At 38.7% G+C, this 27,694-nt stretch overlaps 1 protein-coding gene across 14 annotated transcripts in view; it reads right to left on the reverse strand.

The window, feature by feature from the left end:
* Positions 1-27,694, reverse strand: part of LOC126162801 (broad-complex core protein isoforms 1/2/3/4/5-like) — a 538,471-nt gene that overhangs the window by 440,476 nt on the left and 70,301 nt on the right. For all 14 annotated transcript variants that reach the window (XM_049919540.1, XM_049919532.1, XM_049919534.1 and 11 more), the window contains exon 4: positions 26,934-27,573. In XM_049919540.1, coding sequence (XP_049775497.1) covers positions 26,934-27,573 — 640 coding nt within the window. The remainder of the gene's footprint in view (positions 1-26,933; positions 27,574-27,694) is intronic.

Consider the following 27,694-nt stretch of genomic DNA (forward strand, 5'->3'; position numbering starts at 1 on the left):
TTAGATTAGGAAATGACACGATAAGGACTCTGAAGGGAAGCCGCAGAATATGTTCAAGTGTGTGGAAAAAGAGGTTATAGGATGAACAGGACAAAAGTAAAAATCCAGCAATGTTGACTGAATTTGATTAGGAAATGACAGGATAAAAGTAGTCAATGTGTTCTGTTATTTGGTGAGCAAAATAACTGATAATAGGGCAAAGTAGGGAGGACATAAAATGCAGGCTGGCAATAGCAAGAAAAGTGTTCCAAAAAGATAAATTTGTTAACAAAGAATAATCATCCTGGGTTGAAGCACTTTTGTCTGTGTTTGCTTACAAATCGATTTGTTTTTGGAGAGGGTTCGTCTTGAGCAAAACACTATTTCTTGTTTTTCTTTTTATTCCACAGACATGTTTTGCTGAAGTTTCTGTATCATCAGTGGGTTCTGTGTTGTCTTCTATAAAACAAGATAAATATTTTTACTACTGATACACCAAAATTTGAGTTTTTAAATACAGTATATACATATTTGAAAAATGAACCAAATTTTGTATATATACTTCGTTGGACCTGGCTGTTGGGGAGGCTTGCGTGCCTCAGCGATACAGATAGCCGTACCGTAGGTGCAACCACAACAGAGGGGTATCTTTTGATAGGCCAGACAAACGTATGGTTCCTGAAGAGAGGCAGCAGCCTTTTCAGTAGTTGCAGGGGCAACAGTCTGGATGACTGACTGATATGGTCTTGTAACACTAACCAAAACGGCCTTGCTGTGCTGGTACTGCGAACGGCTGAAAGCAAGGGGAAAATACAGCCGTAATTTTTTCCGAGCTCAGATGGAAACCCAGTTCTAAGCTAAGAAGGGAAAGCAGAAAGGTGGAAGGAGTATATAGAGGGTCTATACAACGGCGATGTACTTGAGGACAATATTATGGAAATGGAAGAGGATGTAGATGAAGATGAAATGGGAGATATGATACTGCGTGAAGAGTTTGACAGAACACTGAAAGACCTGAGTCGAAACAAGGCCCCGGGAGTAGACAACATTCTATTAGAATTACTGACAGCCTTGGGAGAGCCAGTCATGACAAACCGCTACCATCTGGTGAGCGAGATGTATGAGACAGGTGAAATACCCTCAGACTTCAAGAAGAATATAATAATTCCAATCCCAAAGAAAGCAGGGGTTGACAGATGTGAAAATTACCGAACTATCACTAACGCGAATTTTTTACAGACAAATGGGAAAACTGTTAGAAGCCGACCTCAGGGAAGATCAGTTTGGATTCAGTAGAAATATTGGAACACATGAGGCAGTACTGACCCTACGACTTATCTTAGAAGATAGGTTAAGGAAAGGCAAACTGGAATGGTCTGGAATACTCTCTTTCAAATTTTGAAGGGGGCAGGGGTAAAATACAGGGAGCGAAAGGCTATTTACAATTTGTACAGAAACCAGATGGCTGTTATAAGAGTTGAGGGACATGAAAGGGAAGCAGTGGTTGGGAAAGGAGTGAGGCAGGGTTGTAGCCTCTCCCTGACGTCATTCAATCTGTATATTGAGCAAGCAGTAAAGGAAACAAAAGAAAAATTCGGAGTAGGTATTAAAATCCATGGAGAAGAAATAAAAACTTTGAGGTTCGCCGATGACATTTGAATTTTGTCAGAGACAGCAAAGGACTTGGAGTTTTGTCATTTGGGGAGCAAAATAACTGATGACGGTTGAAGTAGAGAGGATATAAAATGTACACTGGCAACGGGAAGGAAAGCGTTTCTGAAGAAGAGAAATTTGTTAACATCGAGTATAGATTTAAGTGTCAGGAAGTCGTTTCTGAAAGTATTTGTATGGAGTGTAGTCATGTTTGGAGGTGAAACATTGACGATCAATAGTTTGGACAAGAAGATAATAGAAGCTTTCGAAATGTGGTGCTACAGAAGAATGCTGAAGATTAGATGGGTAGATCACATGACAAATGAGGAGGTATTAAATAGAATTGGAGAGAAGAGGAGTTTGTGGCACAACTTGACTAGAAGAAGGGATCGGTTGGTAGGACATTTTCTGAGGCGTCAAGGGATCACCAATTTAGTATTGGGGGTAGGGTAAAAATCGTAGAGGTAGACCAAGAGATGAATACACTAAGCAGATTCAGAAGGATGTAGGTTGCAGTAGGTACTGGGAGATAAAGGAACTTGCACAGGACAGATTAGCATGGAGAACTGCATCAAACCAGTCTCAGGACTGAAGACCACAACAACAACAACAACCACCACCACCTCATTACCACAGGCTGCAGATTTCCTGGACTTTATGTAACTTAATACAGTTGTTTTGTTTCACAGTCTGTCATCTGCAACTATATAGCAGATAATGCAGAGCAGTAATTTACTGTATTTACTCGAATCTAAGCCGCACTTTTTTTACCGGTTTTTGAAATCCAAAAAACTGCCTGTGGCTTAGAATCAAGTGCAAAGTAAGCGGAAGTTCTGAAAAATCTTGGTAGGTGCCACCACAACTAACGTCTGCCGTCGAATATATGTAGCGCGCTACTCAGGCACGCCCTGCAGGCTCAAAGATAAATACTGGCGCCAAAACCTCTGCGTGCGTAAATAATATTTTAAAAAAGGTGGAAGACGAGCTTTTTTCTCTGCCCCGAGTTTTGACCACTGCATTTTCATACATTATCCAACGAAGTAAATACAAATTCCGAATTGTTCATCTTCGAATGTAGCAGCCTTTCAATGTACTACGAAAATCCGACTGGCAAGACTGTTTGGGATGTTTGTCTGTCAATATGGCTAACTTTACGTTCTGAATTTTTTCCTACCTGTGAGAAGAGATGGTTGCTAATAGGAACTTTTATGAATTGTGAATCACATGCAGTATTCTCTTCAACATAAGAATAATACAAATGTAAACATTTTGCCATGTATTCTTTCGTGTTTGCTGCTATCTCATTTAAATCTTATCTAACTAGTAAACTACGAAACTAAGAGTGAGACAACAGCAAACGTGGAAGAATATACGTATCAGTCATGTTTATATCGTATTATTATTATGCCGAATAGTGATACAGTCAGAAATGAAGCATGACAACTGACTAGATTTTTAAATCTAAGATGACTAATTTCTGTGCAGAATGTAATGTACTAAAGAGGTGTCTGCAAAGATTTTCAAACGGAGAAAAATTTTCGATAAACTCTCGTTTAGAACATCATCTATCATACGCAGTCTATTATTTGGTTCTTGTTTATCATTATCAAAGAAAGCAGCAGTGTAAGTAACAATAAATAGCAGTCTCTTGACATTGTTTCACTAATGAGATGATTCCTCTCTTTTCTTTTAATTGTAAGTGGCAGTAGCGCACACAAAAGCAAGTCATGCCGCAAGCGGCGACAGGCCGTAAACACTCATTATCAGAACGCGACAAACAATGCATGACACAGTACAATAATGCATGTTCAGCTTAATTCCAATCCCAAAGAAAGCAGGTGTTGACAGATGTGAAAATTACCGAACAATCAGTTTAATAAGCCACAGTTGCAAAATACTAACACGAATTCTTTACAGACGAATGGAAAAACTAGTAGAAGTCGATCTCGGGGAAGATCAGTTTGGATTCCATAGAAATACTGGAACACGTAAGGCAATACTGACCTTACGACTTATCTTAGAAGAAAGATTAAGGAAAGACAAACCTACGTTTCTAGCATTTGTAGACTTAGAGAAAGCTTTTGACAATGTTGACTGGAATACTCTCTTTCAAATTCTAAATGTGGCAGGGGTAAAATACAGGGAGCGAAAGGCTATTTACAATTTGTACAGAAACCAGATGGCAGTTATAAGAGTCGAGGGACATGAAAGGGAAGCAGTGGTTGGGAAGGGAGTAAGACAGGGTTGTAGCCTCTCCCCGATATTATTCAATCTGTATATTGAGCAATCAGTAAAGGAAACAAAAGAAAATTTCGGAGTAGGTATTAAAATCCATGGAGAAGAAATAAAAACTTTGAGGTTCGCCGATGACATTGTAATTCTGTCAGAGACAGCAAAGGACTTGGAAGAACAGTTGAATGGAATGGACAGTGTCTTGAAAGGAGGATATAAGATGAACATCAACAAAAGCAAAACAAGGATAATGGAATGTAGTCGAATTAAGTCGGGTGATGCTGAGGGAATTAGATTAGGAAATGAGACACTTAAAGTAGTAAAGGAGTTTTGCTATTTGGGGAGCAAAATAACTGATGATGGTCGAAGTAGAGAGGATATAAAATGTACACTGGCAATGGCAAGGAAAGCGTTTCTGAAGAAGAGAAATTTGTTAACATTGAGTATAGATTTAAGTGTCAGGAAGTCATTTCTGAAAGTATTTGTATGGAGTGTAGCCATGTATGGAAGTGAAACATGGACGGTAAATAGTTTGGACAAGAAGAGAATAGAAGCTTTCGAAATGTGGTGCTACAGAAGAATGCTGAAGATTAGATGGGTAGATCACATAACTAATGAGGAAGTATTGAATAGGATTGGGGAGAAGAGAAGTTTGTGGCACAACTTGACCAGAAGAAGGGATCGGTTGGTAGGACATGTTCTGAGGCATCAAGGGATCACCAATTTAGTATTGGAGGACAGAGTGGAGGGTAAAAATCGTAGGGGGAGACCAAGAGATGAATACACTAAGCAGATTCAGAAGGATGTAGGTTGCAGTAGGTACTGGGAGATGAAGAAGCTTGCACATGATAGAGTAGCATGGAGAGCTGCATCAAACCAGTCTCAGGACTGAAGACAACAACAACAACAGCTTAGAGTGACGTATAAACCTATCCCAAAGAGAACGGCACTTACCAGATCAAAGAAAAATAAGCAATCACTTCAAACCAGACGAAGCACGTGAAAAAGGAAGGGTAGCCATATAAATACAGATGGAGCACCTGACACATAGCAATGCCTACCTGGTAAAGATTAACTGCTAAGCTTACGACTCGAACCAAACTACTGTAGCTGTATCATCATTCATTTGACCTAAATTGTGTCTCATATTACGAAGGACCAACTTTGTTTCGATTTGGAGGTGCGGTCTAAAACTTTTCTCACCCCTTGAATTTGGAGTCTCAAATTTCAGGTGCGGCTTTGATTCGGGAATTTTTTTTCCCCCCCTTGATTTCGAGTCTCATTTTTCAGGGGCGGCTTAGATTCAAGTGCGGCTTACATTTGTGTAAATAAGGTAATTCAAAAATTTTACGATTGGGCATGTTTGGTTATGTCTAATAATATGTGGAAGATAGTGAATGTGTGTATGTGTGTGTGTGTGTGTGTGTGTGTGTGTGTGTGTATGTGTGTGTGTTTTAGCAATGTGTTTCACACACTGTCTTGAAAAACTGAAATTTATGTGTGTGGCAATAACAATAAACATTTATACTGTTTTATTTGATAACAAAAAAACCATCTACGATGCTTAAACTTAAGGGAAACTTTTGTGGGAATAAAAAGAAAAAAAATGTGTTTTGTTCAAGGAAGAGCCTCTCTAAAAACAAATCTAATGAATTTTAATTTAAGTGCTAGGAAATCATTTCTGAATACACGAGGCGTGTTTTTTTTAAGTAAGGTCCATTTGAACGTAAGTACACAACGAAAGGTTATTTCAAAAAAGTAAATTTATGCTCAGGATGTACATACTTCACTCTATTTTTCGACATAGTTGCCAAGTTTGTTCAAACACGTATCATACCTCTCAACCAATTTTAAAGTACCCTCTTCATAAAAAATTGCCACCTGCTCCGGTAACCAAGAGTTCACTGTCGTTTTCACGTCGTCGTCATCGTTGTAACAGCTGCCACTGAGGTGTTGTTTGAGGTAGAGGAACAGATGGTAATCGCTCAGCGCAAGGTCAGGACTGTAGGGTGGCTGGTCTAAAACTTCCCAGCCAAAACTGTCCAACAGATCAGAAGTCTGTCGTGCAGTGTGAGGTCTGCATTGTCATGGAGAAGGACAATTCCCTTTGTCAGCATGCCACATCTTTTGTTTTGAATCACTCTGCATAGCTTTCTCTGGGTTTGGCGGTATGCTTCTGCATTGATAGTGGTTCCTCATTGAAGTCGACCAACAAAACACCATGCCTATCCCAAAACACCGATGCCATGATTTTGCACTGGGTCAGAATCTGTTTGGCCTTCACCTTTACAGGCGAGAGTGTGTGTGTGTGTGTCTCCACTCCATGCTCTGTTGCTTCGATTTGGGCATGATATGCGAAACCCATATTTTGTCTCCAGTTACTGGAGCGGACAGGTTCCTTGCTGACAAAAACTGTATCACTGAGTGAACCTCACAGGCGGCGGGCGAGTTGATAGTCTTAAACATTTTGAAAGCACAGAACAGAATGATAGGTTTGTTTATAAATAACTCATCTGCTACCAGTCGCTATTTTCTTTATTTTATTTTTCGCACAACGCGTTTCAGGAAATGATTCCCATTTTCAAGTGTGTTGTTTGAGTTTGTTATGCCATTTCTATGTGATGCTGTCGACGCGTGAGTGTCTGCTTCATTTCGTTGACAAAGTTTCGTTATGGTCCATTTGTGCAGTCTCACACACACTAAACATCACACACAACTTGTTGTATACTTTTAAACATCGAAAAGTTTAAAAGTGTAAAAAAAAAAAGGAAACCTGTTGTTTTCACAGTCACAGGCTTTCAGAACCATTTACAATGGATCAAATCAGACAGAACAGAATCGTACAGGTTAGCTACAGAGCTGAAACAGCACAGTTGTTTTTGAGGCATGCCGGTAAACGACGCACGCACTCGTTGTGGTACGCGTGCGAACTACTAGTGTCTACAACAAAATGGACCTTACTTACAAAACACGCTTTGTATTTGTATGGAGTCTAGCCTTGTGCAGAAGTGAAATGTGGATGATACACAGTTCAGACAAGAAGAATGTTAAAAATTACATGGGTTGATCGAATAATTAATGAAGAGGTACTGAGTCATATCTGAGAAAAAAATTTGTAGCTTAACTCGACTAAATGGAGAGAGAGAGAGAGAGAGAGAGAGAGAGAGAGAGAGAGAGAGAGAGAGAGAGAGAGGAGGCAAAGCTGAAACACAGAAAGCTTATTCAAATGCATGTAGATTTGAACAGTTATACAAAGATGAAGAAGCTTGCACAGGATAGACTAATATGGTGTGCTGTATCAAACCAGTATTTGGACTGAAGATTACAACAGCAAGAAGAAGGAATGAGTAGTTCATGTGCATAATAAATGTCCTTAGACGCTCAACTTTCTAGGTAGGTGAAGTTTGAGTGACTACACACGTCACTACGAAGGCAATCACAATGTTTCCAAGCACCTTATGGTGGGATGTCGCCTGGATACCTGTAGCTTCAGAAATTCTCTTTCATTTGTTGAATGAGGAGAAAATAAAATGAAATCCTAATGCCACATCACATTTGAGAGATTAATTGATGATATCACCATTAAAAGACAAATGGTGCATAGGTTGCCAACATTGTCTGGAAAACGTGATGCCACAGCTACTTATGACGCCAATAACTGGACGGCCTGGGGCTGAATGATGGTCAGCGATGTAGTTGCAAATCTCGGCATAAAAAGCAAATGTGGATAGTAGCTGTACAGGTGTCCCCGTAAGTCTTTGTAACAAATACAAGATATTGCCCCTTGCTGAGAGAACGATTAACACCACATAGTACTCTGCTGGGATTGTAGAATCATACTGCAAGGTCCAAATATGCACAGAGGCTGGGCGTGATGATGATGCCCATCAGGAGCTGCAATATTAGACCAGTAATGGAGCTCCTCATGGAGATATCTGGTGTATTAGAAAGGAAAGCCAATGTGTACTCAACATGTTCACTGACTTCTCATACAAATTCTGGTGTACAACCTGCTGACAGCTAGTGAAGGCAACCAGTATAGAAGAGAACATTCATTCTTTCAGTCAGTTTTAATATGGCATTAGTTAACTTCAGGAGCATACACAGTGGGTCTAATTTGTTAACAGTAATAATGCCCACATAGTACTAGAAGACAACACTGACTGAAACCAGAAGTTAACAGCAATGAAATCTCATTTCTTATTGGAACATACTGTATTACAAAAACACTGGCTAAACACTAATGGTGGCAACGCAAATAGTGTCGTAAATAAGTTGATAACATCTAGTGAGATTATTACAAATACAGAATGTAAAGTAATCCAGGTTAAGTTAGGTATCAAAGTCGATCAAGAAAGGTAATTACACGATTTTATAGACTATTTACCACAGGTACTGCAGTGGGAAAATGTAAGGGTGCAAAACAGCTGGTGATTTTCCCACATACGGGGTGAAACACAACTCCGCTGACAAATTTTCAGTAGTTGCTATGGGATACCTCTGAGTATTTTAGTGTAAGGGCTCCACGGTCTCTGGCAACTTGTTACAGAGTAATAAAGGAATTATGCTTTACTCAGTTTGTTCCCACAATCACCATAGTTTCCATGAAAATACCTTCACAGCAGTGAAGGTACTTGTAATATGCAATCACCTAACATAAAAAAAGAGCAGTGCAACAACGCCTAGTACTGTGATGTGGTTGCCGTTGCTGTGGGAACAGCTCAGCATAGCACTATTGTTACCACTCTCCCACTGCTTTTAGTGAACCCAGGTCACACTGATGAACACTTCTTCATTAGTAAACCTATCCACACACAGTTAGTCTACAACTAAACCAGACAGAAAAACAAACCCAGAACTGAACCAATCTGTACTGAATGGGAGCTCAGGAGTGAAGGGTAAAGAGGGTATTACTGTTGTCAACAGCAAGTACTGTGAGCGAGTTTTTCTCCAAGCAAGGCACACAGTGTATACCATTAAAATTTGCACTTTTGAGCAGATATTTTCAGTGCATCACAGATACAAAGGTAATTGGGGCAAAAACCACACGAAATGCGGTAACTCTGTAACGAGCAACCAGAGACGACAGGTCCTTCATACCAAAATATTCACAAGGTATCCCTGAACAACCTCCATATATATTAAAAATAGCAAGTTGACACATGTCTATCTCCCAATCCTGGATACATTGTTATTAGTACTACTGATTTGTTGCAATGTGAGAGCCCTCAAAGTCGTGATACAGCAAAAGGTTCAGTGACTCTCGTCTAACAGTCTGGACAATAGTTTGGACAATAGGTGTGAGCCATAGGTGGTGACCACTGCCATGTGCTAGCTAAGACGAAGTGATTTCACGTGTAATGATGTTACAATGACTTCAATTTAGAGCAATTTCAATTTGACAATTTGTTAGTTAGCGTTCATCTGTACAACATCGTGCTCTAAGCAGAACTCACGTAAGCTACACACTGATCATATAATAATGATGATAATAATAATAATAATAATAATAAATGATGATGATAATAATAATAATAATACTGACAATAATAAACAGTCTATGTTATTTATGGATTTTGTCATTGAAATTCTCGGTACATCTAAATAAATATTGAATTTAATATCAACTGAAAAACAAGTAACCAACTGAGGTTTCAGAATGGAGGCATTATGTGGGTTCAATTTGGAAATTAAGCCCAAAACATGAGCCAAGAAGTAAATCTCTAAACTGGGAATACACAAAACTGGATCCTGACATAATCAGGCCAGAGAAACTTTGAAAATATTGCACATAAATTTCCTGATCATGTGAAAGTAATTGAGGAAAATTTCAACTAGAAAGCTATGGACTGGCAGAACTCCATGATTAAAACAGGTTTCAGGGATAGGAACATGGATTCAAGTGCAATAGCTCTAAATGTCTTTTCAGAAAATTGTTTTGGATAGTTAGAGAACCACCTTGTATTAGATCTCCTTTTGAATTCTGTTAACACACACAAGGAACCCAGAGACAAAGAGGGTGAGGAAGGAAATCAGAGACCATAAGGCTGATGCAGCATCACTTAAGTACAGAAGGTTGTATAATATAGGAAAGATTAGCCATGGTTCAATAGTCACGAAGGCAAAGAAAATTTCATCACTGATTTAAATAAAGTCAAAGTCTTGTTGACTAATAAAAACCGAATGAAGCTAAACTGAGCACAAGTAAAGCAAAGCAAGAAAATAAAACAAATTCAAAAGTACAATTCTGACAACCAATCTACAAAAAATAAAAAATAAATAAAACCTTTTGGTCTTACGTAAAGTCAGCAAACACAAGAAAGATGTTTATACAATCATTCGGTGCCATTCTGCAACCAAACTGGGGGATGACAAAGAGGGCTGAAATACGGAATTCTGTCTCCCGAAAATATTTTGCTGTGAATATCCTAAAGTTGGTCCTCCCTTAAATCAACTCAGAAATGCTAAAATGACAGGTACAGAGACAAGTTATCACAGAATAGAAAATCAACTGACAATGTTCAACAGTGAAATGGTATTCAACAATAGGCAACATCGAACAGTGGCATTGATAGACATTAAGAGTGCATATCATAATGTTCAAACTAAGTTTCTACTACAAAAATTAAGTCGTGGGGATTCTGTGTTTGGTACTCAAACCATCCCCCACTACAGAACTATATATTGTCGGTGAAGAAACAATACCACGTAACTAACATGTTGTCAATTTTGTGTTTTTGAGTCAGCTGACAACCTTTACTTTCAGAGTATCTGCTCTTACCACCAGAATGCCATATTTTTAATTATTTACATAGAAAATGAACTGGAACAATATTCCACATGTGACAGTGGAAAAAAAATTGATGGACATACTGTAGAACTGCAAAACAATGAAATACTGCATAACTACAGTTTTTAGATGCAGGAAGCAATATCGTGGAAATGCAGAAGCGCGCACAGCCACAGCACATTGTTATTGCTTACTAAGTATCTCCCTGCATTCGAAAGTGGTTCCTTGATTGTAGCTTCAGTGCATGAAAATGGACAATGTTTTATGAGACAGTCTTTTTACGGAGGAAGAAATTGTTTCTTAGCTGTAATTAGCATATGAAGGCAGAGATTCTTTCCTGAGAATCCTTGACAGTCATAAGAAAATTGTTCGATCATTTACTCCGCATAAACAGCAATCCACTAAAACTATGAAACTCAATAGTATCACAGTTGTTTTATTGTTATATAAATCAGACCAACACACTTCACTCATTCTTTGCTTTAATCATTTCTGCCTAAGATTTTTTGAGCACCCAGTTAACTCTACGTTCTCCAGTAAATGCAGGAAGAACAACAGGTGAGAAAAGTAGTAACATGCACAAAACAAGAATTAATTTTGTATATGGTGTTCACAGTTACTTTTCCTTCATCATTTAATGACACAGATTAATTTTCTTGTGTAACAATGTTACTGATATCACCATTATCATAAATACATGAATTTGAGCTTCAACCTTGATCCTCTGCTGTTGATTTACAAATATTTGTTACCTAGAAACTTTTCTGGCTGTATCCAGGAACGCCCAAATAGAAACATAAGTCACAGTTGCCAATAGAGATGGTTGTAAAAACCCACCTATTACTATACCTACCACTCACAGTGTGCGTAAGCTGGGCCACTACAGGAAGTTCAGTATTCTACAACATCCAAACAGCATGCACACAATTGCCCGTGGCGGCCATCAGGGGAAGCCCAGTCACCAACCGCCGTCATCAGGTCTCCCATCACACAGTACTACACCAGCGACACCTGATGCGGACTGCATCTTCATACGGGCAGGCAAGAGCCTTCGGGCCCTCAAATGTTAAATGTCTTCTTGGTCCCCTGCCCCAAATCAATCAACCAAGCAAGCAACTGTATCTCTTTTACGGTTGTGTGTTTCCTTGTGTTCCTAGTTAGAACAACGTCACTATTCCTTTACACTCATTGCTACATGATTGTGTTCACTGTTTACCAGAAAATTCAGACAACTTATTGGAAGACAATGAAAGCACAAATGTTGAAAGTGAAGGCCACGAATTTTATGGCGAATCCTTGAGAAAAGGCACACTAGTTTATCATTTGAGGAATAAGATGAGAAAACATAAAGATGTTTCTCGGTAATCTAGGGATTAAAGAATGGACTGTCCAATATTAGTAAATAATTCCACACATGGGATGAACCCCCAAATTCAGTCTTAATATTCACGAATAAATCAAATGAAGAAAAAAGACAGAACCTTCATAAAAAATCCTGAAATGCCTTCCAAAATTGCCACTACATTACTGCAGGAAATCCTGTTCCAAGCTGTACCCTGAATCTATTCCACAATGCAAAGAGGAGCTGTATGGACTCTACAAGGAAAAATGTAATATGGAGAAAGTTCCACCATTAAGTCAGGCCACTAACTTAACTTTCGGAGAGGGTAACGTGAGCTTATTTCCCCCCCAAGAAAGACCAGTGTGATTTGTGTCATAACTATAGGCTTGGAAATAAGTGAAGATGTGGAAGCAGCACACAGAAACTAAGAACAGGCTGCAAAAAGATCTGGATGTGTAAGATACCCAACACAAGCTCTGCTCGTACACTACAGACATACAGGCCATGAAATTAGCTCCATTTTTACATGCAAGTGCAGTTTATTATAAAACAAAATGAGCTGTTCGTAACTTTACAACATACTTCTGAAAGTCACGATGCAGTATGTTACTGGTTCAATGAAACGTGAATTGGTTGCAACAGGCTTTGCCTACTGCAACACGGACACCCTGTCCAAAAGATTAAGAAAAATCCTGTCCAAGTAATCTTGCATTCTGACAGCTGCACATATCAGAATAGAAATGTAATATTATTAAACACTCTTTTAAGATTAGTGATTGACACTTGAGTTTTGACTATGCATAAGTTTACGAAGGAAGGCCATAGTCATATAGAACGTGGCTCAGTTCACAATTCCATTGAGTGCAAGCTTAAAGGATGTGAAGGTACACTTCCTAGCCATTACATCTTGATTGCTAAAGTGATCAGAAAAAAATCCACAACCTTACGAAGTCTACAATGCTGATTGTTCCTTTTTCACTGACTATGTAGAATTTTTGGTTGTACAACTCAATGAGGCCTGGAAGAGCTGTAACAAAATGATTCTACAGTTATGGACCTAAGCACGATGCAGTAGGGTCCAAATTGTATTATTTAGTAGGGTCCAAATGGTATTATTTACTGCAAGCACACTTTCAGTCTAAGAATAACTCTTGGAAAATCTTGTTTCCCAAAACCATATAAAGAAAGATTGAAAATCAAGAAAACCAAATAGGATCATTTAATGCAACTTAAAGCCATTCTTCCTAAGGGTTATCACTGAAATTATGACAATAATCATTACAAGTGAACATCACCTTGCAAGTTACTGTTTCAGGAATGACAGTGCAGTGTAGTTCTTTCTTGCTGCTTGAAGCGCGTTTGGCTTTTTTTTCTTGAAGAAATGTACAGACAGTATCAGGACTATGCAAAAGATGTGTGCTATTGAAGTTGCTTCCGTGAAGTCTTTCAAAAAATAAATAAATAAATAAATAAATAAAATAATTAATGCTCCAAAACATTGTTGTAACCAACTTTTTCAGCACCAAAAACAATGTAAAAGCAGTAGGTCACACAGAAGACTCTGATGCAAATAACATATCCTGCCATAAATACTGAGAGAGTTCTGTGTATCTGCCATTATTCAACTTTCACAATAGTATTTTCTTTGTTGCACTTTTTGAATGATCCAAAATTTCACTGTAGTGCTACAATGCAAATTTAGTAACCACACAAAACGTATCAGGTATTCTATACAGTTTTTTGTTTCTGCTGCAAAATTTGTGTTTTGCTACTTAAGCTGTACTGTTTCTTTATTGACAACATGTAAGATTCCAGAACAAATTACTCAGTCTTCATACAACATTACAAGGACTGCCTCAATGCTCAATACTCATCCCTCTTCTATTTTCATATATTTTACATATTTTAATGTACAAATGAGATAGGACATCATCATTTCACCAGGCATTAAAACTCTCCAGTTGTTGTTGTTGTTGTTGTGGTCTTCAGTCCTGAGACTGGTTTGATGCAGCTCTCCATGCTACTCTATCCTGTGCAAGCTTCTTCATCTCCCAGTACCTACTGCAACCTACATCCTTCAGAATCTGCTTAGTGTATTCATCTCTTGGTCTCCCCCTACGATTTTTACCCTCCACGCTGCCCTCCAATACTAAATTGGTGATCCCTTGATGCCTCAGAACATGTCCTACCAACCGATCCCTTCTTCTGGTCAAGTTGTGCCAGTATGCAGATGATTTAGGCTTTTTTTTCTACACAACAAACTCTTGAATCTCTTTGCCTGACGTCAAACAGGGCCATTTACACGATAATCTACTGGCTGAATATTAATGGCCTAAGAAGTTTTAACTGAGAAATCTTCTGTAGTTCACTTCAGCTGCAAAAGGACATGACTGACCAGCTCAGGAATTTTATTAGGAAGTGTCTCATTCCCACTGGTCACTAAAGCAAAATTTTTCAGGTATCGTATTTGACATGCGCTTAACATGGGCTGATCACATATCTTGTGAAAACAGGAAACAGGATTAATGTAATGAGATCTGTAGCTGGAACTTGGTGGGTTGCACACCCTTGCATTTCTCGACTGTATTCAAATGCCAAGTCCGTTCGATTATCTATTACGGATGCTTCTTACATCATAATCTCACTAAAGGTGCACTTCATCAACTGGGCATAGTACAACTCCTATGCCTGTGAATAACCCTTGGAGCAATACGACTGGCTCTTACAAGCACGTTACTAGTAGAAGCTGCTGAACCTTTGCTGTATGATGGATGCCGTACTTGGTGAGGAAACGTGTTTGCTACAAGAGTCAGCTGAACAGTAGTAGATTAATCACCCTCCACTGAGACATAGGAGTCAAACTTCTGCTCATAAGGTCTACATCAGAAATTACAAATTTTTGTCCTTTGCTAGAGGCAGCACTAACTTAGCACGTACCACAAACAGGTTGATTCGAACAGATTGATACATAGTCCCATTTGGAACTTCATTCATTACTACCAAAATACGAAAAATTGCTTTGACACAATCTATTCAAGCTTCAGTGCGGATTTATCTTTACTGGCCACACTTTATTCACCAATATACCAATGGCATTCAATATCAAGACTTCACCTGTAGAATGTGCATTTCTTGCCCCCAAACTGAAATGTTCCAAGCTCTTTTGTCTGCCCCCTCATTATTCAATTTTTATCCCGAACTTGATAGTATCTGAGAGGTTTTCAACTTTGATCATCACCAGAACCTGCTGACATGTTGGACTCAAAAAGTGTATTGCAATTTACTGAAAACTCGGAGTGGAAGAGTTAAACACATATTGAAATACTGGAACTCATAAGAGAATCATTGCTAAATAAATGAAGAGGTATAAGAATGTCCTTTCTATGGCTGCCAGCTTGTGTAGGATTGATCTATAATGACAAGGTCGACCACGATGAAAAAAGGCAGTGTTACTGGCCCTTTAACGAACATCAGTTTGCCATCCTCCTATTTTTAATTATGAATGTGGCAACTGCACGAGGAAGAAGTGGCAGTGGATTGGTGCATTTCAGTCTGCCATAATGATCAATAATGCGCTGTAATCCAGCCAGTAATTAAAAGTAACCCCTTGTTTCAAAAACTTCAGGAAAGCAGGGGGCTGGTAACTATATCGATACAAATGCGTACCAGCTATGCTTCAACTCCTTTCCACGTATCCTTCACAGGTATCGAGGAAAATTCTTTGTGTGACTATCAGAAGAAAGGAGATGCCAACCACTTGCTGTTTTCCAGCAGTTTCTTTGAACAACAGTAAAACTGCTTACTGCAAAATCTTGTGAAATTGAAGAAGCCCATTTTATTACACCACAAAATTCCTCTAATACAAAAAGCCTTTTTCTGTTTGCTTTGAATTGAACCATTTGCTTGTGAAACTTGGTGTTCTATATGTGGTTGCACAAACACACTAATCTCCATACAGATGCTTCCCAATCTCTGATGAGTACTCTTTCTTATATTCTATTTTGTCTGTGATCGATATGTCAAGATTCATTAGCTATAAGTATTGAACCTTTGTGGAAAGAGTAAAATAATTTAAAATCATTGTTCAAACTATGTATATTGCGATTTTTCTGCCTACATGATTTTATATTTGTACAAACCTGTAGGCAGTATAGTTTCATAAATCTATACCTTATGTTCTTGTGTATATTATGCAATATAACTTGCTCTGGCTCTGTAGTAGCAGCAGTTGCAGGCAAGCAGACAAAGGTCTAGGTCACCCACTCTAAAGAAAAGCAACCACACAGACAAGTGCAGCAAAAAGGTCATAGCCCTCCTTCTATAACAGGTGTAGAAAAGTGGAATTCATTTTATATTTACATACAATTACCTGAGTCGAAACAAGGCCCTGGGAGTAGACAACATTCCATTAAAACTACTGACAGCCTTGGCAGAGCCAGACCTAACAAAACTCTACCATCTAGTGAGCAAGATGTATGAGACAGGCGAAATACCCTCAGACTTCAAGAAGAATATAATTCCAATCCCAAAGAAAGCAGATGTGAAAATTACCGAACTATCAGTTTAACAAGCCATGGCTGCAAAATACTAACACAAATGCTTTACAGACAAATGGAAAAACTGGTAGAAGCCGACCTCGGGGAAGATCAGTTTGGATTCCGTAGAAATGTTGGAACACGTGAGGCAATACTGACCTTACAACTTATCTTAGAAGAAAGATTAAGGAAAGGCAAACCTACATTTCTAGCATTTGTAGACTTAGAGAAAGCTTTTGACAATGTTGACTGGAATACTCTCTTTCAAATTCTAAAGGTGGCAGGGGTAAAATACAGGGAGCGAAAGGCTATTTACAATTTCTACAGAAATCAGATGGCAGTTATGAGAGTCGAGGGACATGAAAGGGAAGTAGTGGTTGGGAAGGGACTGAGACAGGGTTGTAGCCTATCCCCAATGTTATTCAATCTGTATATTGAGCAAGCAGTAAAGGAAACAAAAGAAAAATTTGGAGTAGGAATTAAAATCCATACTTGGAAGAGCAGTTGAACGGAATGGATAGTGTCTTGAAGGGAGGATATAAGATGAACATCAACAAAAGCAAAACGAGGATAATGGAATGTAGTCGAAATAAGTCGGGTGATTTTGAGGGTATTAGATAAGGAAATGAGACACTTAAAGTAGTAAAGGAGTTTTGCTATTTGGGGAGCAAAATAACTGATTATGGTCGAAGTAGAGAGGATATAAAATGTAGACTGGCAATGGGAAGGAAAGCGTTTTTGAAGAAGAGAAATTTGTTAACATCGAGTATAGATTTAAGTGTCAGGAAGTCGTTTCTGAAAGTATTTGTATGGAGTGTACCCATGTATGGAAGTGAAACATGGACGATAAATAGTTCGGACAAGAAGAGAATAGAAGTTTTCAAAATGTGGTGCTACAGAAGAATGCTGAAGATTAGATGGGTTGATCACATAACTAATGAGGAGGTATTGAATAGAATTGGAGAGAAGAGAAATTTGTGGCACAACTTGACTAGAAGAAGGGATCGGTTGGTAGGGCATATTCTGAGGCGTCAAGGGATCACCAATTTAGTATTGGAGGGCAGCGTGGACAGTAATAATCTTAGAGGGAGACCAAGAGATGAATACACTAAACAGATTCAGAAGGATGTAGGTTGCAGTAGGTACTGGGAGATGAAGAAGCTTGCACAGGATAGAGTAGCATGGAGAGCTGCATCAAACCAGTCTCAGGGATGAAGACCACAACAACAACAATAACATTTTACAGGACCTAAAATCTCCTCTGTATTAAAGGACATAGATTCCACACGCAGTAGTCTTGTAAACTTCCACTTACTCTATCTGTCAATGATATACAGAGGACAGCAGATGACAGCAACCAGGTTGATACCGTGTTCCCCAACTCAGAAACAATGCAATACAGCTCTGCAATCTTGTATAGTGAACAAAACATTAGACTGATGATTAAAATACTTTTGGGTGTTTTACCACATCACTGTATAAAATACTTTCATTTTAAACTGTAAAATCAACATTTTGACCATATTGTAATGGCCTTCCACAAAGCAAGACTGAGGAAGGTCGTTGTAATAAAGCCCAAATGTTCGTTTTACAGTTTATAATTAAAGTATTTTATACAATGACATAGTAGAGGAATAAAAATGATATTATGAAATGCATGTCCAGCTTTGCGACTGGATTCGTGTCTCCCTAGCAAACAGAACTCAATGTATTATTTTAACTGGGGGGGGGGGGGGGGGGGGGGAGCATCAAATGTAGATGTGATTTGAAGAGTACCCCAAGTAAGTGTTATAGAGCGATTACTGTTGTGATATATATGGATGATCTGGATAATTTAGGATGATTACTGGACTGTTGTGCTACCTAATTAGGTACAGATGCCATAGGAACCAACATTAAAAAGTTGGTTTTCAACTATGTCAAACTATAAAATCACTGACTTTTTAGAATATGTGAGCGCAAACATCGTTTCGACCCAACAGCATATTCAAATAATTGTTTTTAATTCACCAGCAAATAATCAAATTGACATTTAAACATTAAAGGTTAAAACAAATGATCCACCAGGAATAACAGTTTTAATCTTTTAACAAATTCTCAGGAGTTGTAGAACACTTTAAGAACACAACTGACATCATTTACATGTATGTACTTATACCCATTTCTGTCAATAATAACATAGTGGGGAGAAAGAGAGAGAGGAAAAAAAAAAAAGTTTCCCTTTGAGCACATTCTATCAAGATGAAAATTAACTACCGTATGCCAGTGGACATTACAGTTCTTTGAAGAGGAACTGGAGAATCTGGCAAGTTTCGACTTTGTTCTCTTTATATGCAGTTATTGGCCAACTATTTTAGGAACCTCATATCATTACCTGCTCTTCAGGTCACATACGATGGATGGCTGTGTGTCAAATTGGCTCTTAGGATGGTATCGTTACCTTTTTATCATCTGTTATCACTTTGTCAACCACAACAAAGCTTGAACTGTGTACATGCAACTATGTCATCACTACCTGCCAATATTATCAACATTTTGTTTGAAAATTCCATGCCTTATTTGAGACACATCCCACTGAAATGTTCCTTTACTTATTTCAAGAAATTCTACATTCAATTCCATGTGTTGACAAATTAGAATGGCAGAATAGTTACCTGCACATTCCATAGAGCCAATACGGAAAACTCACTACAATGTGAGATGTGTCAGTAAGTTAACAAATGAGATTTTTTCTGTAAAATTTGGATGCAGGCTGGTGGTCAACTACGTATTTTAATTTTTATTTTTATCTCAGTATATGGTGTAATTTAGTAGTGTGATTATGAGTTGTAATACCAAAATAATTTCAATTTGTTTTAAAGCTATTTTCTTTGTCGAGCAACACCTTTAACCCAGAAGGATGGAATTAAATATTTTAATAACTGCATGCTTCAGTTCTTTCTGAGCAAGTATAAGGACCCTACTGTTTTTGTACCTACAATTATATTTAAATCAAGAGTAGCTCTTCATGACACACTTCATAAGAAAGTAAATGTATGTGAGGCTGTTGTCAGAATACCAAGTTCTTAAAATAATCACTTACATGAAATCTGAGGATGGATTTTACACACTCACGACACTTAGGCAAAACTGATTCTGTTAGAATGGTTTTAAAGTTTGTAGTGTTTTTAGTGTTTCTGGTTTGCTTGTTGGTATTCTGCCAGCTATGGGCTTATTTATTGATTGTCATTTTTTATTTGTAGCTCATTGTTGCTATTTGAGTTTACATAATACTGTCATTTTGTCATTAGGAGATAGTGAGTGGAGCTGTGGATGCTAGAAATGGAGTGTCACGTCGAGAAATCAGAACATTTATCTGCATCTACATAGATACTCTGCAAATCACACTTACATGCCTGGCAGAGGGTTCATTGAACCTCCTTCACAATATTTCTCTATTATTCCACTCTTAAACAACGCACAGAAAAAACGAGCAGCTATGTCTTTCCGTGAGAGCTGATTTTCCTTATTTTATTATAATGATCATTTCTCCCTATGTAGGTCAGTGTGAACAAAATATTTGCCATATATTTTTGGTCCCTGAAATTTTGTTAGAAGATCCCACCACATCGAGAAATGTTTTAGTTTTAATTATGTCCACCCTAAATCCTGTATCATGTCTGCGACACTCTCTCCCCTAAAAAATACAAAACATGCTTCTCTTCTTTGTGCTTTCTCGATATACTCTGTTAATACCATCTGGTAAGGATCCCACCTTGCACAGCAGTACTCCGAAAGAGGACGGACAGGTGTAGTATACGCAGTCTCTTTAGTAGACCTGTTGCATCTTCTAAGTGTTCTGCCAATTAAGCTCATTCTTTGGTTTGCCTTCCCCACAACACTTTCTATGTGCTCTTTCCAATTTAAATTGTTCATAATTGTAATTCCTAGGTATTTAGTCAAATTTACAGCCTTTAGATTTGATTGATTTATCATGTAGCCAAAGATTAACAGATTCCTTTTAACACTCATGTAGATGACCTCACACTATTCGTTATTTAGGTCCAATTGCATATTTTGGCACCTTTTAGATATCTTTTCTAAATCATTTTGCAATTTGCTTTGATCTTCTGACGACTTACCAGATAATGAATGACAGCATCATCTGCAAACAACCTAAGACAGCTGCTCAGATTGTTTCCTAAATCGTTTATATAGATAAGGAACAGTAAGGAACCTGTGACACTACCTTGGGAATGTCACAAATCACTTCTGTTTTACTCAATGACTTTCCATCAATTACTATGAACTGGGACCTCTCTGACAGGAAATCATAAATCCAGTCACATAACTCAGACACTATTCCATAAGCACACAATTTGATTAAAGGTTACTTGTGATGAAGTGTCAAAAGCCTTCTGAAAATCTAGAAATATAGAAAAAATCTGAAAACCCTTGCCAATAGCACTCAAAAGGTGAGTAAAGAGCTAATTGTGTTTCACAAGAACAGTGTTTTCTAAATCTATTTTGATTGTGTGTCAATTGACCATTCTCTTCGAAGTAATTCATAATGTCCAAACACATTATACAAAGGATGTTCAAAAAGTTTTGCACAGTCATCTCTAATTTTTTTTATTTCTTGCAGGAGAATGAATTTTTTTGTGAACATACTTTGAACATTTAGCTATAGTCTGAGCATACTCAATGTAGCCTCCATCAGCTGTGATGCATCTGGCCCAATGTTCTTACCATGATGTAAATGCACTTCGGTAAAATTCTGGGGATTGACTTTTACACCATCGCTTGACACAGGAAATATGGTCTTCCTCACGATCAAATGTTTTACCATGCAGGTGGGCCTTCAGATGACCAAAGAGGTAAAAATCAGATGGAGCCACGTCCGGACTGTAGGGAGGATGAGGAACTGTTTTCCAACCCATTTTCCTGATTTTCTCCTGCATCATAAGGGCTGTATGGGGTTTGGCATTGTCATGGTGTAGTCTGACGAGCTGATCCTGAAGCTGTGGTCTATGGGTCTTGATGGCACGTCACAGCCTGTCCAATGACAAACAGTAACGGTCCCAGAATGAGATTTTCACTCTGCAGTGGAGTGTGCGCTGATATGAAACTTCCTGGCAGATTAAAACTGTGTGCCCGACGGAGACTCGAACTCGGGATCTTTGCCTTTGGCGGGCAAGTGCTCTACTAACTGAGCTACCGAAGCACGACTCACGACCGGTACTCACAGCTTTACTTCTGCCAGTATCTTGTCTCCTACCTTCCAACGGTCCCAGTTAATTGTGGGGCCAGGTTCTAAAAAGTCAACAAAAATGACACCACACTGATCACAGAAGGAGGAGGCCATCACCTTTCGGCCTGCTGTTCTTAAAAGTCTTTGTTTCTTCTTCCGAGGGGAACCCAGATGACGCCACTCCATGGATTGGGTGTTGCTCTCAGTTTCGGACAAAGACAACCATGTTTCATCCCAGGTAATGACGCCATCACAACACTGCTTCCACTCTTCAGTTAAGGTCTTCATGAGACCCTCGCACACATTCTTCCTCATCGTTTTCATTTCTCTTGTCAATAATCTAGGCACCCAACATGCACAGATTTTTCTGTACCCTAGTGACTGTACCAGTGATACCAGACTACCCAATGACAAACGAGTCATTTCAGGAAGCTGTCGTGTCATCACACATCTGTCATTTTGGATGATTTGATCAATGATCTTATTCACATGCTGTCAATGGTCTTCCACATCGTGGATTGTCCAGTAGAGAGAAATCACCTTCTTTAAACCTCTGCAACCACTGCTGGATACTGCTTCGATCTACTGTGTCCTCCCCATAAACAGGGAGCAACTTCCTGTGAATCGATGTGGCAGAGTCATTGCCAGTCTTGAAGAGGAACTCCATCACCAACTGATGTTGCAACCTGACATCTACTTCATGGTCCATTATGGCTCATGTGTAAATGAAAGAAAATACTTTTATATACCAACTTATAGTGAAATGTTCCAAGTATGTTCACAAAAAAATTCATTCTCCTCCTGCAAAAAATAAAAAAATTACATACGACTGTGCTAAACCATTTGAACTCGCTTTGTATGTTCCAAAATCCTGCTGCAAATCGATGTTAATGATGTGGGCCTGTAACTCGGCGAATTACTCCAACTGCCTTTCTTGAAAATTGGTGTGACTTCTGCAACTTTCCAGTCTCTGAGTACAGATCTTTTCTCGAACGAGCGGTTATGATCATTTAGTATGGGGCTACTGCATCAGCGTGCTCTGAAAGGAACTTAATTAGTATACAGTCTGGACCAGAAGAGTTGCTATTATTGAGTGGTTTAAGAGGCTTCACCCGAGGATATCTACTTCTCAGTTACTTATGTTGGCAGCTGATTTTTATTCGAATTCTGGAATATTTACTTTGTCGTCTTTGGTGAAGGAATTTCAGAAGGCTGTGTTTAGTGAAGGAATTTCAGAAGGCTGTGTTTAGTAACTCTGCTTTAGCAGCACTGCCATTGAAAATATTTCCATTGTTATCATGCAGAGAAGGTACTGACTGTCTAGCTGCTGGCATACTTTACATACAAAAAGAATCTCCTTGGATTTTCTTCCAGATTTTGAGACAAAGTTTCATTGGGGAAACTATTCTACGTATCTCACATTGTAGTCCACACTAAATTTTAAGCATCTACAAAAGATCGCCAATCTTGGGAATTTTGCATTCATTTAAATTTGGTATGCTTTTTTCCTTGTTTCTGCGATAGTGTTCCTACTCCTTTTGTGTACCAAGGGGGGACCATCTTCATCATTTTTTAATTTACTTGGTATTAATCTCTCAATTGCTGTCAGTACTATGTCTTTGAAGTTGAGCCACACCTACTCTGCACTCAGATTGTTAATCCGGAAAGAGTGGAGATTGTCTCTCAGGAAGGTGTCAGGGAAATTTATATCTGCTTTTTTGAATAGGTATATTTTTCATTTACTTTTGGGGGATTTAGGAGTTACGGTATTCAGTCTTGATACGGCACCCTGTATTCACCAATCCCTGTATCCATTTTGATGCTTGTTGTTAGCTCAGGGACATGTCCCACATATTCTTCTGCTTGAGTTCAATACAGGGGTGACAGCAGCAGAGGCAGCCAGAAACATTTGCATCGTGTATGGGAATAATGCCATTGGACAGAGCACACTAAGTAAATGGTTTTCTAGTTTTGAGGAGGATTGTTTTTACATTAGTGACTCTCCATATTCAGAAAGATCTGAATTTTCCATCGTTGAATTAATTTTTAATTCCATAGATGTAGCTTAAATTTGGTGTAAAACACAAATAAATTGTCAGCATGTTACCATATTTCTCACTATTGAGTTTATAAACTGATTGACTCATTTTTCAGCATATTTTCAGCATAGTAAAATGAAGATCATTTAAATGCATTAATCCACAATGATCCCTGAGAACTGACAGGTGTGAAGAGCTGTGATCCTTCCACCATCATGCGACATTTGCATGCAATGAGGAACATTCAAAAATCGGGTGTATAGGTAGTACTTGCTCTAACCCAAAATCACAAAAATCAGCAGGGTGGGCATATTTACAGCTCTGCTTCATCATCATCAAATGGCTCTTGACAAACACCAACCATTCCTAACCTGTATCATTACTGGTGGCAAGAAATGATGTCTTTGTGTTAACATAAGGAAAAGAAAGGAATGGTTGAACCCAAAAAATGCAATAACTCCCCATACGAAGATCTGTTTGCATCCACAAAAGATTAATGATATGCATTTGGTGGAACAGCGACAGTGTGCTATGAATTGCTTCCCTGAGGCAAAACAACCACTGCTGACATTTATTATCAACAACTGAGACGTTGAAGACACAATCCATGAACAACGACCAGAAAGACTGCGTGAAGTGATGCTACTCTGTGTTACACCCGGTTGCATTCTGCTAGACTGACAAAAAATACTGTACAGGAGTTAGGCTGGGAAGTCATTCCACACCCACCATATTCACCCGACTTTGCACCCTCACATTTCCACATTGTTCACAAACTATCGAACAATCTTCAAGGAACACCTTTCTGGAGGGAAAAGCACTTCGAATATGGGTCAACGAGTTCTTCACTTCAAAACTACATGATTCCTACAGTTGTGGCATCGAAATGTTACCCCAGCATTGACAGCCCCCTTGTAAATAGTTAAGGAGAATAAAATATTAATGAGTAAAGTCATTGCAATGTGTATTGTTGTGTTTATTAAACTTATGGAAAAATGCTACGAACGTGTGCACCAACCCAATATATTCATTCGTTTACAATATTAACGAAGGGTAAAATATACTTTTAAAATGACACATGGCACACGCAATTATGATAGAAAACATAAAGCAATTATTGCAGAAATTCTATATCATCACTGACTGCATAGTTTTGTCACAAGTGAATAAGTTCATTTCATTATATACTCTAATTTGATACTTTAATGTAAACTGTTATAAAAATCTGAAGTGACAATATAATTATTGCAATCCAATAATGTGAAGGAAAATAAGTACATTTGTAAAGAATCACTGATTGGCAAACCCCAGGGACTACTACTCATCTATTTCTCACTTTGCTTATAATATCACATTTTCTTCGTGAAATGTAAGTGTTGTATCTCAAGTGCATGTGTCTAGCACACAGGTCTGTGATAATCTTGTGTCAACTGCAGTATTGCTTCTATTGATTATGAAAACATGAGAGGGTGAAGCTAGTGCTGGGATACAACCTATTCCTCCCAAACAGCATGAAGAGGGGACAATGCTGGACATCACTATCCAAGTCAGTTCATCATCAACAGTGTCATGTCGCCTCTCTGACAAACAGGAGAAACAGTCACAACTTAACCAAGTTCAGTGACAACCAGACTTGTGATTGGGCACTGTTTATCGACACTTTTAATCTATTAACAGGCAAATTCAACTGAACACCTTTCAATCACCTCAGTGGCATAAGCAGGTAGACTCCGTCTGTACATTCAATCCTGAATTTTCCATTGTTGAATTAATTTTTAATTCCATAGATGTAGCTTAAAATTGGTGCAAAACACAAATAAATTGTCAGCATGTTACCATATTTCTCACTATTGAGTTTATAAACTGATTGACTCATTTTTCAGCATAGTAAAAGATTACTGATCCGTGAAACATAAAGTAACTAAAACTTAACAGTACTAAAACTCATTATACACATACAAAGCACTGATGCCACAAACTTATTTTCTCGTATGTTTCTAAGTTTTACATAGCACAAAACTATCAAATATTAACACGTCATAGCACAGCTTCAGAGTCTTGATAGGTTTATATTTTGAAACTGAAGTATAACCCTATCAAGTCTTGATTCTGTAAGGAAACACATGTGCCCATTGACTGTATTTATTTCAAGTGCCGAAGAGTAAACATCCTATAGCTACATCTGAAATTTGCTAGCCACCTTACAAGGAGTGGTGAAGCACATGTTAATTACCATTACCATTCCTTGTACTTTCTGTTCCATTCACAAATGGTGTCTGGGAAGAACAGCTATCAGTAATCCTCTGAATAGGCTCAAATTTCTCTGATACTACCAGCTTGATCTCCACATGACATGCATTTAAGAGAAGGTTTGTCTTATATATCTGAGTCTGACAGCCTTTTTTACAAGTTGTGTTATGTGCTTGCCCAATATTAAATTGCTGTAAACGCTTACTACAAGATATTTTACGTTGCTTTCAATGAGTGATCACCAATAATGTAATCAACGAATGATGGCTCTTTCCACATATTTATGTACAATATGTTGAACACGTTCGGGTTTAGGACCATTTGTTGATCTGAGCATCAAGCATTTGGCCTCTGCTACTCTTTGTGCACTTCACTACAACTTTCTGGCATTGAGGCTACACTATATACAGCATTCTTACAGAGCTTCTGATGTCAGCCCACATGTCATTTATATATGTTGCACAGTTGAAGTCATATAGCACTTTTTTTGAGCGTTCATCATGCTACTTTCATGTCTTACAATTTATTTTCATGCTAAGTTATGCATGGTAGGTAATCTCCAAGTCAATCAAAAACTGGTCTGATATTCTGTGAGTTCTTTTTCATTTCACTAGTTGACAGTATGGAATCCTAATGAATGCTTCCTGGAAGTCAAGGAACACAGCATCAGCCTCAGAAACACTATCTCCTGCCTCAGAAACACTATCTCCTGTTTTATAGATGATCTTGCACAGTACCATGGCACTACCGCATGTAACTAGCCACCTTGCATGTCACATATTAAGTTTTATGATTCCATTTGGCAGAACATCTGTCCTTGCACTTATTACACATAAATTGACTTATGTATAGAAACCAGTTTCCAAAGACACTATGTACTTACACAGTTCAACAGCAGACAAGCTGTCCGAAGTGGCCCCTGCATCCCGCGAGCTCCCTCCGTAAAGATCTGACAAATCTGGCGGAGCCGAACTCACTCCTTGTGTCGGTGATGAAGCACCCTCAGTTTTTGCAGCAACAAGTTGTGCCATGCTCGCAAGAGAGTCATTTTCGACAGCTGTTCCACTGGACATCTGACCCTGATCAGCACGAGTCCGAGATTCATCAACATAATCGGGCATTTCCATTTTGACGGGAGGGTTTGGTGTGGGTGGCGCAATTTCAGTGGTTTCTGGGTTCTGATCCGTAACTGACCTTCTGGCTGGAGAAGGTGGTGGTGGTGGTGGGGACCCACTTCCCTCATCGTCACATTTCCTACTGGTCACAGACACTGCAGCAGGTTTTGCGATTGGCTGCTGAGTAGATGACCAACGGCGGCGTTTATTAGGTGGTGACTCCGGGCGTCGTTCTATATTAGAGGTGGTGGGAAAAAAAGCCGGAGCCTGAGGGGGACTTCGCGGAGACGACGTACGCTGTCTGTTGTGTCGCAAGAGCCCAATATGGCCACTGTTACTGACAGAGGCTTCAGTCTCATGAACTGGTGGTGGTGGTGGCGGTGGTGGAGGAGAGTCCGTCAAGTCCACCTGTAGAAAGTTTGCATACATGTTACATAACTGCACCCCTATTATTTCTGAATAAACATTACAAAAACTTTAGAAACAATTTCTAACATAAATGTCACTGTCATAGGTTACATATCACACT

The sequence above is a fragment of the Schistocerca cancellata genome, chromosome 2 (assembly GCF_023864275.1).
Source record: "Schistocerca cancellata isolate TAMUIC-IGC-003103 chromosome 2, iqSchCanc2.1, whole genome shotgun sequence".
Classification (NCBI taxonomy): domain Eukaryota; kingdom Metazoa; phylum Arthropoda; class Insecta; order Orthoptera; family Acrididae; genus Schistocerca; species Schistocerca cancellata.